Genomic DNA, 13,001 nt, shown 5'->3' with positions numbered 1-13,001 from the left:
AGGGAGAAATGAGACAAAGTGGCTCTGAGTACTACTCAACTTAATTTATTGACCTAAAAATAAGACCTCTTAATATCAAGACAAAAACAGACACTTTCCATTTTAAGCATACACACATTTTATCCGTTTCTCACCCAGTCTCAAGCTTTAAAAAGGTATTTACACTGATCCCCAGCCATGTAAACACTAGTGCCTGCACCAGAGATTCATTAGTGGACTACAGTTTAGATGTAGAGGGAGCGTTTCAGTTTGACCTTTGATCAACAAATAGAATTCCTTCGGTGCATTCATTTCACATTAAAAGTTCCCCTTTGATAAACATCAGAGAATAAAATTTGAAATAATACAGATTAACAATGCCGCTATTTAAAAGAGAACGATTCATATTAAAAATCAGTCATGACGTTTGACATGTATGTTGTTAGTAACGCACTGACTGTAGGTCAAATAAAAATGCATTTCAATCATCAACAATAACCTACATTTCTCTTATGTAATGATCACTTGAAAAAAAAAAACACCTGAAGTACAAACTATTTGTATGTAATTTGTGTTTAAGGGCCAGCTCACTCTCTTTCATAATGAAAGTCCAAACTGGTATTCAAATGATCATTTTTCATGTCTATGTATTAGACTGCATTAGTTGTAGCTAAGTGGACCTAACAAACTGGCAACAAGTGTATAGACATATCTTTCTCCTGCAAAAGTTTCCTAATCTCAGCAAATCTAATCATAGTGTATTGACTCCAATCCTGATTTGAAGACTCTTTCGATCACAAGACTGTAGAAACTTCTATTCTGCATCAACAGAAAACTGCAGCAATCCTCCCACACCACCGCCCCTCCCTCCACTCCACCCACCCAGTATAAAACTACATTTAAGGCACTGGATGATAGCAAATAAGAGGTTTTGCATTATTTAAAAGTCATTTTAAAAAAGGGGACAATGCACCCCATATTTCATTTCCAGTCTCTTTGGTGCATAACATTTTGGATTTTTGTCTGTCCAACCCCTTGTTTTATATATATATTTCATCTACAGTATTTTGTTTGTATAATTTTGTTTTAAATTCAATGCAAAAAAATGTATATACCCAATACTGCATGTGTTGTTTGCGAAGACTTGGAGTAGTGAATACATCTCAAACACAAAAGAGGCACTTGTTCCAAAAAATCTCAGTTCAGTCTGATTGGGAGCATTAGTTCAATGCTTCCTTCCAGCAGTGGCACACTGTGGTTTCTCCCAAAGTCCAAATTTCCCAGCAGCAGCAGCAGTTCAGTTCTTCTATGTATAAAAATAAATTAAAACTAACTGTCATTAATCTAACACTGTATGTTAACTGCATACAGTGTAGTATACTTGTGTCCTACTAGGTCTATGCATAGACTGGCTATTTTGCAAAGTGGTAGTTTGCACACTCAGACGAAGGACCAGAGCTGGTATCTGTCTGAGGAGTTGCAGAGGGCCAGAGAGGGGTGCACATGACGGGCACTCAGACACATGTTCCATCCTGGCATGTAGAATAACTGGTTCTATGCGAGGAGAAGAGAAAACTATTACTTTCCTAAAAAGATAACCCAAGCATCTAAAAATCACACATCAGTGCAGAGAAAACTCACCTTCAGTTCCCATTTTTGCTCTGCTCCTACAGATGTGCTCCTGCCTTTATACTGGCAGTCCTCCAGCTTCACAGTCCCCTTTGCCCCGTGCAAACACAGCTCCTTCTGAATGTTGTGTCTAACCTCGTGATGTGTGGAGAACTCAAAATACTACAGCGAAGGAAACAGAAAATGCCATCAACCTCTGCAATTAAAGTGAATTAAATGTCAGAGATAGAGGGTACATTCTCTGACTGACCTGATTTCCTCCGAGTCCGTGACATGGATAAAGGATCAGCTGTTTCCCACCCTCATTGTTCTCTCCAACATCCAGACATGAGTCTTTGCCGACATTTTTCACCTACAGAGGAAGAGCAGGGAAGGGGAGAGCAGTGGGAGGAAACAAAATGAAAAACCAACATCCAATGCAAGCTGTTCAAACAACTTTGGTCTCTGGAGTGCTTTTAGTGGTGTCAAATTGGAACTGTTCAGTACCATCTGGAGATCCCAAGTGGAAACCCACAGTGGCTAGACAGGGCTCTGAGGTTTGGAAAGAGGCGAGCTGGTGGTGAGGTGTGTGTGATCTTACTGAGCCAAAGCGGAGTGGGTTGAGATCAGGCATGAAGGCTTCTGGATAAACGTTCTTCAAATACCACGAGAAGCTCTTGCACTGCAGCCGCGCACGGAGGTCCACGCGTTTGGAGATCCCTCCAAAGGCCCTCTGTTGAAACAATGGCAGGCAGGAGAGCAAAGCAGTTCCTTTACATTGATCGTCAACACAACAACACACTGCAGGCATGTTGGATACTAGCATCCTGATAAAGAAATGTCAGGTATAGAATAAGATGACTTAGCAAAGGCTGTGTAGCTGTTTTCCAGATGAATCTGGAAGTGCTGTTTATGCACTGAAAGAGTCAATGTTTCTTCAAATATTTCTCTAAAGGTTGCCATCCACACAGAAATTAAGATTTATGGAGAGCTCAAAGTCTGAAGACAACGCAAGCATGCAAAAACAAGATTTCAGACCAACAACACTAAGAGCCTACAGCCACAATACTGGTTCTGTAAGGCTGTGCTTGCCATGTGCACTTTCTGAGTTTGGCAAATTGCTATGCTATCATTTGCTAATTAGCACTGAAGTCAAAATACAGTACACCTGAGGTTGATGGGAATGCCATTAGTTTTGCAGTTATTTGATCCTAAAGTAAAGTACGCTGTAGTAAGAATATTTGACCTGATGGTAGTGCTAGCTTACAAACCTGAGGGTGATGTGAATGTATGTACTAAACCCTAACCCTCCAATTACATAAATAAAACACGACGCAAAAAACAAATACTTAAAAGAAAAAGAAAAAAAATCGACACTTTTATTTTTTATCTTTACTCTCCTTACTTTCATCATCGCCCTACTTTCCAACAGTCAATGACTGTGTTCCAGTGCTCTAATGACTCCTTTGTTGAACAAATTAACAACAGACAAGTATTAAACCAGAGCACCTTTAAAAAGGAAGCGTAGTGGCACATTTAAAAGGGTTTGCAGGCACCTAATGCTCTTGAATAATGAGAGCACTTACTATAATGATGAGGATGCTGCTCACACTAGGGCACACTGATAACTAATACAGTGCATTCCTTGAAGCTGTTGACGACGGTGTGTCTGTTTAAAGCCAGCGGGTGAGGTACAGCCCTGAGGGAACCATTTATGGCACCTCCGGGACCACATGTTGGGAAACATTGAGAGCCCGAGTCATTTACCAGAGCTGATGTCCTTCAGGCCCATTTTTCTCTGTATGTTAACAGCTTTCAGCCCCTAATTGGTTATCTAATTCTCTCCTTCTCAGTGAATGTGTTTAATTTACAGAAATCATGCATTGACAATTACAATAGTACAATGTTACGGTGTGTAATTCTGTCACAGAAGCCAGCTGATGATGTGCCTTAGATGGCTACTGCAAAAATCTGATCATCGAACTTTTTTTCGAGAAGACAATCTATCTTTTATACATCATATTGAGTTTCTTACAAAAAAAAGGTTTCTACAACAGAAACAAATACTGTTTTTCTTATGCTGGTAGGAAAAACGAATTGAAGCGACGCTTTTACCAGGTGAAACTTTTACGCTGCCATCTTGGGCAGGACCCCCTTGCAAAAGAGATTCTAAATCTCAGTGAGATTATCCTAATAAATGAAAGGTTAAATAAGGGGAGTGTGTGTGTGTGTGTGTGTGTGTGTACTACGTACATCCTTTGCTATCTGTGCAGCTTGCTGGTTACGACGGTAAAAGATCTCCTTGTAGTCGTCCATCCAGACCTCAGCCAGTCGAACCTGGTTACGAGCAATTACTTGTGTGCCCTTGGGAAAGGTGTGGGGGCTCTTTGTGCGGAAAACATGACCAACAATAGAGCAAGGGATGATCTCCAGCTGTCCGCCACACTGCCACACCTGCAAGTTAAAGGGGAGACAGCACAAACAGATGTAAAATGACATGCAGTTAAGACACGCCTTTAAGGCAGCTGTTTGGATAGTGGTGATATTGATTCGACAGGTAAAACGAGATAGACCTACCCTAAATGACATTTCAATATTCTCACCACCCCAGATTTCCATTTCTTCATCATAGCTTCCAATATGGTAGAAATATTCTTTTGAGATGGAGAAGAGGCCACCAGCAAATGTGGGAGTCCTATGGAAATTATTTCGTGAAGGTTTTCAATGATTTCCAACAACCAACAAGAGTTAAAATACACTTGATGTCTTTTGCTTACTTGATGGGGTATGTTTCATCCTTCCTCCTTTGTTTCTCGTGATCTGGTAGGCTCTCCCAGCCGAAGGCCAAGCCCCAGTCAAAGTTTCCCCGGTTGTGGTTCTGGCCATGTGGGGACGGTTTTATGAACTCAAAGGTATTGAGATCAATAGTGGTTATATCAGGACTCACTACTGCAGTGTAGTTCTCTGCTATCCTGGCCAGAAGGGGCTCCAGCCATCCATTAAAGCATTCACCTGTTAACACACGCAAATCAGACATTACACCACAATATTTTTCTTGACAATACCAAATGAGTGACACATTTTGGAACGTAAAGGCATCACGCCCTTGCCAAGGACTTTAAAAAGAGCACACATGAGGCTGCTGAGCTGTGGGTGTGTAAGTCAGGGTGTGGCTGGCATGCAACTGGTTTTAATCTGTGAGTTACGTCAGGGGTGTTGACTAACAGTGGGCGTCCAGAAAGGTGAGAGTGTCACCGGTGGCCGCGGAGGCACCCAGCAACCGAGCGGTGATGAGTCCTTTTCTCTCTCGCTGGCGGACAACTCGAACGATGCTCAGCCGCTTCAAATACTCATCCAGCCCGTCCTTCAACGTATCTGAAAGTACGACATTTCCATTAGACATAGAGTAAAGCTAGAGATTGAGAAGAACATTGTGAAAAGTACAACGAAATAACATATGAGTGATTCTTGTACAGTCTGATATAGTCAGAAGTATTGCTGAATAGACAATATTCACAGCTCTCAGCCTGGAAGGTAAGACTCAAGCTCATTAAAAAGGAGTCTTGATTTCATCTTCAACATGGCTGGCTGTCAGGAGAGCTGCTGTACAGCAGGCCTCTCTGTCTGTGGTCTGCTCCTTACAAATAACTGAGCTTAGTGAGTCAGATTGACTGCCTTCCCTGCCCAGCGTTTTGTTTCCTTCCTACATCAGACCTGTTTAAAACGGTTAACGCAGACTACTTTCTAAGCACAACCGCTGCTCATTCCTCTTAGGAAAGTATTCACTAGCAGCCCCTCGCTTCCTGTCGTAACCCGGTTCATGGGCCACAAAAGGAGCAGGAGGCTCCTCTCTGAACATTATGTGGCACACCAAAGAGCTGCCCACCCAACATGCTGCATGAAATCAAAGAGAGCCGAGCAGCCCTGAAGGGCCCTATTGAATTTTACCATCAACACTGGCGTCGTCCACCAGGATGATCTCCTTGAGGAGAATAGTAGGGGAGGTGTGGAGGACACTGTATACCGTCCTTAGCAGGGTGCTCCAACCCTCATTGTGAAACACAATTATAACACTGGTGGTCGGCAGGGCGGGGCATCGCTTGAAGGTTTGCTCAATACATCTGCAGAAAGAAGGAGAAAAAGCACAAAGATCTAACTGTCCTGTACAGTTCCTGAGCTGCACAATAGTGTAGTTATTACATCTGCAGACTCTCCCCTGTGGGGTGTCCATTTCAGCCACGACACTGCATGTGTGGCAGCCTTTGAACTACCTGCCATATCAAAGCGGGAGAGACTTTGTAATTCCCCATAAAAAGATAGCCAAGACATGGACAGGCTTTATGTCTGTGTCATGTACCGGCTATCTCCTGACATGTTCTTGGACTTACATGCAATTGGATGTACTGTAATTTGCCAAACACAACTGTGCTGCTTTCTGAACTGGCCACAGTAACTGGGCAGGGATGCTGAAACAAAGCCCCAGTCAGTACAATCATCTCGGTGGTTTCTGCCAGAGTTTTTCCCCAGCAGCAAAAAGCAAATCAGATCAATGTGTTTGGGTTAGACCCCATCTATTTTACACTAATCTGTTCAGGTGTTTGTCAGTCTGTGAGTTGAAATGATATTCTCGGGCCAGTACATAAATCCATGGAGAAGTAAATAGGGAAAGAGGAGTACTTCTTGTACAGCACCACAGCTGCATTCACACCCACTAGGTGGTGCAATTACATGTCGTTACGAAAGAAAAATCATTTGGAAAACGAATGAACATTATTTGGTCAACTATGTTCAACAACACAATGATCACATTGAGCTTTCTTGCACATTTGGAGTATAAAAAAAAGGTAAACATGACATATTTTGAACAGTTTTACCAAAAGTGTAAAGATTGTAAAAAATTGGCATACTCTGGTGGTCTCGTGTCTGCGCCGAGGTCTCTGCTCAACGATATGCGGTCACTGACATACAGGTTAAAGCAGTGTTTCTCTTCACCCCTCTCCTTCTCCTTCTGCTCCTCAAGGTTCAGTGAGTCTGCGTGGAAAGGTTTCCCAGCTGCTCCAGGAGCACTAGGGTTCTGAGGTGGCCGCTCCAGAGCTGGCCTGAGCTCAGCGGCAGTGTAGTGACCTGGCAGACAAGACACACCGTCTGCTCTGTCCGGCTGACGTACTGGGGCTCTGATCTGCATCTTTGGAATCACATCCCTGAAGTTATTGACAGCTCCAATCACCATGCCCAGCATGGCATCCCGCTTCACTGCCATCTCCTTCAGCCACGGGTCCTCCTGTTGGCTTGGGCTCCCAACTTCCCATTGTATGAGGAACACGAATGTGACAAAGACAAGGGCCACTATCGCCAGTTTAACTGGGTGCAATCGCCTTCGGAGCACTCTACGGAGAGCTTTCATTCTTCTTCAATGGAGAGCAGGCTGCGATCAGGCTGACATTCAGCTGTAATCAATACATATATTCAGATGTTGAATGATGATTAACTAGCATTAATGTAATTGTCAAATCTAAGACACTGGGGGTTCAGAAAAATACAACATAATGGTACGTTCCATGTCAATACAATAACATCTTAATGGCTACTTCAAGATTTTTATATTTTTTGTCTTTGAAATAAAACTAATTAGGTGAGTAGCAGTCCCTGGTAAAGCTAAAAGTAGTCTGCTACCAAATACAAATCACAGCTTAAATCGTCTTCTGTGATCCTTTAGAAAACGACCACTTACCATTCAGTCGCTCAACTACAGACTTCGGTTCGAAAAGACCTTTAAATTGTTCTTGAAAATTTCAACCAATGACATCCTGCTTCGACTGTAGATCTTCTGTCGGCTGCTTGAACTCCACAGAAACTTTTTCGCGCAGACAAAAAGAGTTGCTCTTTGCTTTCACAGAACTTCCGTCTCGTTGGATCCAGGTGCGCTCCTCTCAGGTAGAGGGAGGAGACGTGCTGGCGCGCTTGCGCACAGAGAACTTCTGCGTGTCACAATCCATACCTGGAATACATTTGAGAAAACCACGAAACGATATCCCGTTAAGTATAGCGATTGCACTGTTATTCTTGCAAAATGACAGCCATGTGATAACTGTTAAAAAAAAACATGGCAAAATCTCTGCTGATTTAAATACTTTCGCAATAAACCTCTAAATAAACTATAAGGTCTGCACTCACTTTGACTTCAGGGCTATTGCAGAGTGTGGTGTCCACCGAGTTGCTCAGATTCAATAATGGTGCCATTAATAGGATTTGTTCAACTGGTCATTCACTGGGACAGTTGCTGGGTTACAAATAACGTAGGAACGCGCTGTACCCCACCACACGGCCCACCGCATCCAATCCGGTTCTCTGAGAGACCACCACATCTTGCACACAGATTCAATTATGAACGCGAACACAAACTGTATAAACGCACATGGTCCAGCGCGCACTGGTGAAAGTTACGCGTTCTTTCACATGGAAGCGAAACTGCCCGAGCGTCCGTACTGAAAAGTTGTAAAAGATGACACTCACCAGCGGACTGTGGTTTATCTAATCCGTTAATTTCCCCGGTCCCCCACAGCGGATGGTCTTCATAAAGAGTTGGATGCTTGAGGGAGTAAAGACGCGGATTCCAGCAGCAGGGAGCCTGCTCAGTGCAGTTTGCAGCCTTTGACTTGCACAGTGACTCCATCTGTAGTGACTGTGTTTCCCGGCACTTCCTATCCACTGCAGGCTTCCACTTTATTATGTCCATTAAAATGTCCACTGTGTGTTCTACTTTTTCTCCAGTCACGCTTGTAAATGTTTGACTATGTGACATTTGTTTGATGATGTAAATTGTCGATTCAGAACCGTCTTAATCGGGAGAGTTCATGTGTTTTTAAACGCAATTAAATAAATAAAAAAAAGCAGGTCAAAAAGACACAATCATATAGCAGAATATTTTTTATTTGATATTTATCAAATATTAGCTTAACACTAACATATATACATATTTATCTACATCCTAATATTCATCACAAAATATTTCAATATCGATTTTTATTAAAATAAACTGTAGGTAATAGTTTCAAAGACAATGTAAATATGGAATGTATCAAATTAAAAATAGGTTGTCCATTCCAGATAAATAAAGCTTCAACATAAATGTTAAAGACCCCTTGTTTTTATGCTCCAAAACCAGTTGACATGTTTAGGTTTTGCAAGAAAAGAAAGAATGCTTTCAGCTGAGTGCCTGAACTCCACTGCAGGTTTTCCCTCAGGATTGCCAGCACCCAACTATTCATTTACTCACATTTACATAGCAAGGTTTTTAAAGAAGTTTTCCCCAAAGAAATACTACAAATACATGTACATTCTTTTTAACTTGACACATAAAGCCAAACAATAAAAGTGGATTCAATCAAAGTAACACATTTTATTACAGAAACATTGGCTTCATCTATTTCTCTCTGTCTCTCTCTCTCTTTCACATACACACACACACACACACACACACACACACACACACACACACACACACACACACACACACACACACACACACACACACACACACACACAGTTCCAACACTAAGATCTCAGGGCAGCACGAGCTTTGTCCAGGATGTCCTTTCTCATTCTGGGATAATTTGGATGAGCAGCCAAAACCTGTGGATGGAAGCAAAAAGATTATCCCCGGGATGAAAACAAGATCAAATCTCTAAAACTGTGAACATCCACTGGTGTCTCACCTTATGACACACATCTATGGCATCAACATGCCTCTTTGCTTTTAAGTAGTTGAAAGCCAGCTTGTATCCTGAAACAAAAAGAGACATTGCATGTTGGAAATATAATCTTTAGAATCCATTTTTTTCCGTATAAATAGAAATGGATTTTGGCTGACATACCAATAGTTGGGTTAGTTCGATTTCCATATTTCCAAGCCAGTTCATAGTTGAGAGCTGCATCACGGAATGCCTGCTCTTTTTCCATTATGTAGCCCAGATATTCATAAGCCTTACAGCATGACTGTGGAAAAGAAGTGCAATTATTATCACAAAGAAATTTACATAAAAGACAGCTTCTACATTACATAGTAACGCACATTTTCAAAATAAGGGGAAAATGTTCAGTGTGAATTGGACCGCCTTGTAAACCACATAACATTCAAACATTGACAATATTTTCCGGCTGACCTTGTTATGATTGAGGCACCTCTTCAAGAGGTCCCCGGCCATGTCGTACTTCCCCAAATGGATGTAGATGTCTGCCAAGAGCAGCCAGCTCTTCTCAAACTCATCGGCGTCAACAAGATTCCAGTTCATCTTAGCTATGCGTTTGAGGTGGTTCCTGGCTCGGGGAGTCTGTTTCAGCATCATATAAGCTGTCGCCATGGCCAACAGTGCCGGTACGTGTTCTTTCTGAATTCGACCAAAGACTCCTGGTTAGACAGGATCAGCCTGACAGCACCTCCCCCACTATCCCACTTCCATTTGTTTACACCTAAACCATACCGACTTCCCTCTTAATGGTCTTTTCACAGAACAGTTATACACCTGTACAAGCAATGACTATACTATACTCCATGACTGACATTAAGAGGGAGCCTGAATTAATGCACAGCTCCCGGTGTGGGTGTATTTACACAAGAGAGTACTCTAACTGCACACCAAATGGGGTTTACTTACTTCATTGTTTGCAATCTCTGTGAAAACACCAAGGGCTTTCTCTACATTGGCCTTCTGTTTAGTGGCCAGAAAGCAGTAGTTCTCCAGGATGCGGAGCTGTGTGTGTCCTCCTGATGTCTGAGGCTTTAACTCCTTCAGCAGCTTATCCGCTGTTCTCACAGCAAGCTGCTCTGACTCCTGCTTCTCCGTGGAGGTCCTGGTGAAAGAAAGAGGTGAGCATTAGATGGAAGTCTGTGGATTTTAAACAAAAGAAGATATACTGTATAGATTCATAGTATGCTTCTACTGCCACTCACCCTACTTCACCATCTAAATTCTCAAATACTTCTCCTCCCATGGTGTCATTGTCAGGGTTTAGGTAGATTTCAATCATGTTATACACGGCATTTTGACCCCAAACATTGTCTTTCCGGGCTTTGTTGAAGTGCCGCAGAGCATCATTAGGTTCTCCTGTGAACCTGAGCAGCAAGCACATGTTGAGCCACAAATTTTAAAACGGATTTCACAATTTTTCGAGCAAACGCTCCTCCAAACTTACCAAAGATACAGTCCTTTGCAGTAGTTGAACCCGGGGTCAAATTTTGTCCTGGAAGAATGTTTTTCTGCCATATCAAGAAATCTGGGAACTTCTTCCAACTTGCCGGCCCTCCTCAACAAGTCAATGAGACGTGACAGTGTTGGGTAGTTGTCTGAAAGCAACAGGTGTAAGTTATTACGCTTAACATTTAGAAAAAAGGTCAAATCATCAATTCACATTTACCGCAAATGTTTTGAAACGTGGCCCGAATGCACCTGGTTTGCGCTCCAGAAGTTGTTGAAAGTGGAAGACTGCCTGCTCATAGTCCTGCTTCCTAAACATAATGTCAGTCATCATCTAAGGACAAACATATGTAAGAAATGACTTCTAAGAATACGTTCCAAAAAAAAAAAACAAAAAAAGGTTACGGTCAAAACTGTGGTGAATGACAGACAAAACAAACCAGAGTTGCATCTTCGTTAAACTGGTCACTCTTCAAAATGATGCTGCACTGCTCCTGGCAAGCGTCGACCTCATCTAGAGTAAGGTACAACCGTGCCAACTCCAGCATCACCTAGGAAGAGCGAGTGCATTCACTTGAATTTATGTGACAACACTCTTGGTGGGATAATGTAGGGTGGATAAATCAGACCTTCAAATCTAACTATCAACAACTAAGATCACAAACACAAGCACCAGACTCTAAAAGATCCCAGTGCTTGTTAACCACAGCTGCAGGGAGTACACAGGACGTTTTTGATTCGGCTGCACTGACCTTGCGATCAGTCTCACAATACACAAGAGCTTCTTTGTAGAATTTGACTGCTCTCTCATAGCCCCTCTGACTTGTGTAGTGTTTAGCGATCTCAGCGCAGATCTCGGCAGCAAGCTGTTTCTGCGTGGGGACGGCGTCAGGCTGCTCCAACTGCACCCGCTTCAGCACCTTGGCCTGCACATCCCGGGCCTATACGGAGCAAAAATTGCAAAATAATTTCATACAAAATGTGAAAAGATGACAAAGTGAGCCACATGACTGCAACCACTTACTCTTTGTAGGGAAAGTAAAGCTTCCTCATTTTTGTCAACCTTATTTTGGATCTTTGCCAACAGGACCAGATAGCGGCAATCATCTGAGAGTGCAAGCAGTTCGTTCACTTGGTACGTTCCAGGAAAAAAAGAAAGAAAAAGAAGTAGTCAAAAAGGCAACAACACAATTGACAGCTCAAAACAATCAGTAAAACTAAGTAGGAATAAGGTTTAATTAGCTTTACAGATTCAAAGCAGTTTACAATATTTGCTGATATTTCTCTCTATAAGTGCATCAAGTTGTTTATACAGTATTAGCCAGCGCACAAACTGTCATCATGACTAGATTCTCTTGTGGTGTGTTTGACGTCAGCAGTTCACTGTGTGTATGTGTGTGTAATACTGTGACGTCTTAAAGTACCTGGCTCATGGGCCAGAGCTCCTTGCAGGACTCCTTCACAGCGCTGATATTGCTTCATCTTCATCAGCAGCTCAGCCAGGTCGTAGCGCAGGAAGTTCTGCTGCTCCGTCTTCAGCGCTGCTTCGTAGTAATTTATTGCCTGTGTAACAGCAGCCTTGTGTCAACACCGTTCTTTTTCTGTGAGTGAATCATGTTTATCATTCTTTAAATGAGTGTACAACACAAACCTTCATGTAGTTATGAGTCTTGACCAGGGCTTTCCCAATTTTGCTGGCTAAAGCACCATCTTTGGGGTTTTTCTTCAGAGCTTGCTCGTAAACAACAATGGCTTTCTCAGGCTGAGGATAAAAAAAAAAGAATCGCAAGGTAAGCGGTGTCACAATTTGTTGTTGGTTTTGTAAATATTATTCAGAACGTCTATAACATTTCCTTATTTACAAATGTTGTGAACATGCCGTACACAGGCTAGGATTAAGAGCTGTTGGGAATGTTGGATAAGGATGCGATTACTGACGGTTGAGTTGGGAAGATCTATTTTAGCCCTGAATGACGCCATCTTACCTATCATCACAACCAGAGTATGTGTCAACATGCCTGTCCTTAGGAGGCTCGCCTCGCCTCCATGAAATCATGCATACCTCCTCCTCTTTGACTTAATCTCAGACCAACTCTACTCACTTCAATGCAGGCACAATGTGTCCCACTTGTTGAACAACTTCCTGATGAGATTTTGTTTTGTGAGTGTTTTGTTGTTTGTTACGAGTATAGGGATGAGAGAACGAAATAATCATTATAT

General features: G+C 42.3%; 2 protein-coding genes across 3 annotated transcripts in view; both read right to left on the bottom strand.

The window, feature by feature from the left end:
* Positions 1–29: 29 nt before the first annotated feature.
* Positions 30–8,281, bottom strand: galnt3 (UDP-N-acetyl-alpha-D-galactosamine:polypeptide N-acetylgalactosaminyltransferase 3 (GalNAc-T3)). 2 transcript variants are annotated; one of them, XM_031858752.1, is made up of 12 exons: positions 8,101–8,281; positions 7,319–7,585; positions 6,495–7,034; positions 5,536–5,708; positions 4,813–4,962; positions 4,365–4,599; positions 4,165–4,282; positions 3,841–4,041; positions 2,189–2,320; positions 1,859–1,960; positions 1,621–1,770; positions 30–1,533 (listed from the first exon to the last, which is right to left on the bottom strand). In XM_031858752.1, exons 3-12 carry the CDS (start codon positions 6,989–6,991, stop codon positions 1,420–1,422), a joined length of 1,872 nt encoding a protein of 623 aa, XP_031714612.1. In that variant the 5' UTR covers positions 6,992–7,034; positions 7,319–7,585; positions 8,101–8,281; the 3' UTR covers positions 30–1,419. The 2 variants fall into 2 exon arrangements, with proteins under 2 accessions (XP_031714612.1, XP_031714611.1); XM_031858751.1 differs by lacking the exon at positions 8,101–8,281 and adding an exon at positions 7,762–8,084.
* A 780-nt stretch (positions 8,282–9,061) lies between these two features.
* ttc21b (tetratricopeptide repeat domain 21B) overlaps positions 9,062–13,001 on the bottom strand; it is a 10,760-nt gene continuing 6,820 nt past the window's right edge. The window contains exons 17-29 of the mRNA XM_031858749.1: positions 12,433–12,543; positions 12,206–12,344; positions 11,806–11,912; positions 11,534–11,722; positions 11,222–11,332; positions 11,034–11,115; positions 10,780–10,930; positions 10,538–10,699; positions 10,242–10,437; positions 9,750–9,974; positions 9,462–9,582; positions 9,303–9,370; positions 9,062–9,219 (exon numbers count right to left, since the gene is read on the bottom strand). Of these exons, the coding sequence (XP_031714609.1) occupies positions 9,142–9,219; positions 9,303–9,370; positions 9,462–9,582; positions 9,750–9,974; positions 10,242–10,437; positions 10,538–10,699; positions 10,780–10,930; positions 11,034–11,115; positions 11,222–11,332; positions 11,534–11,722; positions 11,806–11,912; positions 12,206–12,344; positions 12,433–12,543 (1,740 nt within the window). The 3' untranslated portion in view covers positions 9,062–9,141. The remainder of the gene's footprint in view (positions 9,220–9,302; positions 9,371–9,461; positions 9,583–9,749; positions 9,975–10,241; positions 10,438–10,537; positions 10,700–10,779; positions 10,931–11,033; positions 11,116–11,221; positions 11,333–11,533; positions 11,723–11,805; positions 11,913–12,205; positions 12,345–12,432; positions 12,544–13,001) is intronic.

The sequence above is a fragment of the Anarrhichthys ocellatus genome, unplaced genomic scaffold, assembly GCF_004355925.1.
Source record: "Anarrhichthys ocellatus isolate YVR2014 unplaced genomic scaffold, GSC_Weel_1.0 scaffold20, whole genome shotgun sequence".
NCBI classification, from domain to species: domain Eukaryota; kingdom Metazoa; phylum Chordata; class Actinopteri; order Perciformes; family Anarhichadidae; genus Anarrhichthys; species Anarrhichthys ocellatus.
The sequence above is the reverse complement of the archived record's forward strand: the minus strand, read 5'-3'. Positions and strand labels throughout refer to the sequence as shown.

Coding starts and splice junctions, on each gene's coding strand:
- galnt3 (XM_031858752.1), bottom strand. CDS start 6,991: ATGAAAGCTCTCCGTAGAGTGCTCCGAAGGCGATTGCACCCAGTTAAA. Junction 4,963..5,535: donor GGACGACGCCAGTGTTGATG/GTAAAATTCAAT, acceptor TCGTACTTTCAG/ATACGTTGAAGGACGGGCTG. Junction 1,771..1,858: donor ACGGACTCGGAGGAAATCAG/GTCAGTCAGAGA, acceptor CCTTCGCTGTAG/TATTTTGAGTTCTCCACACA.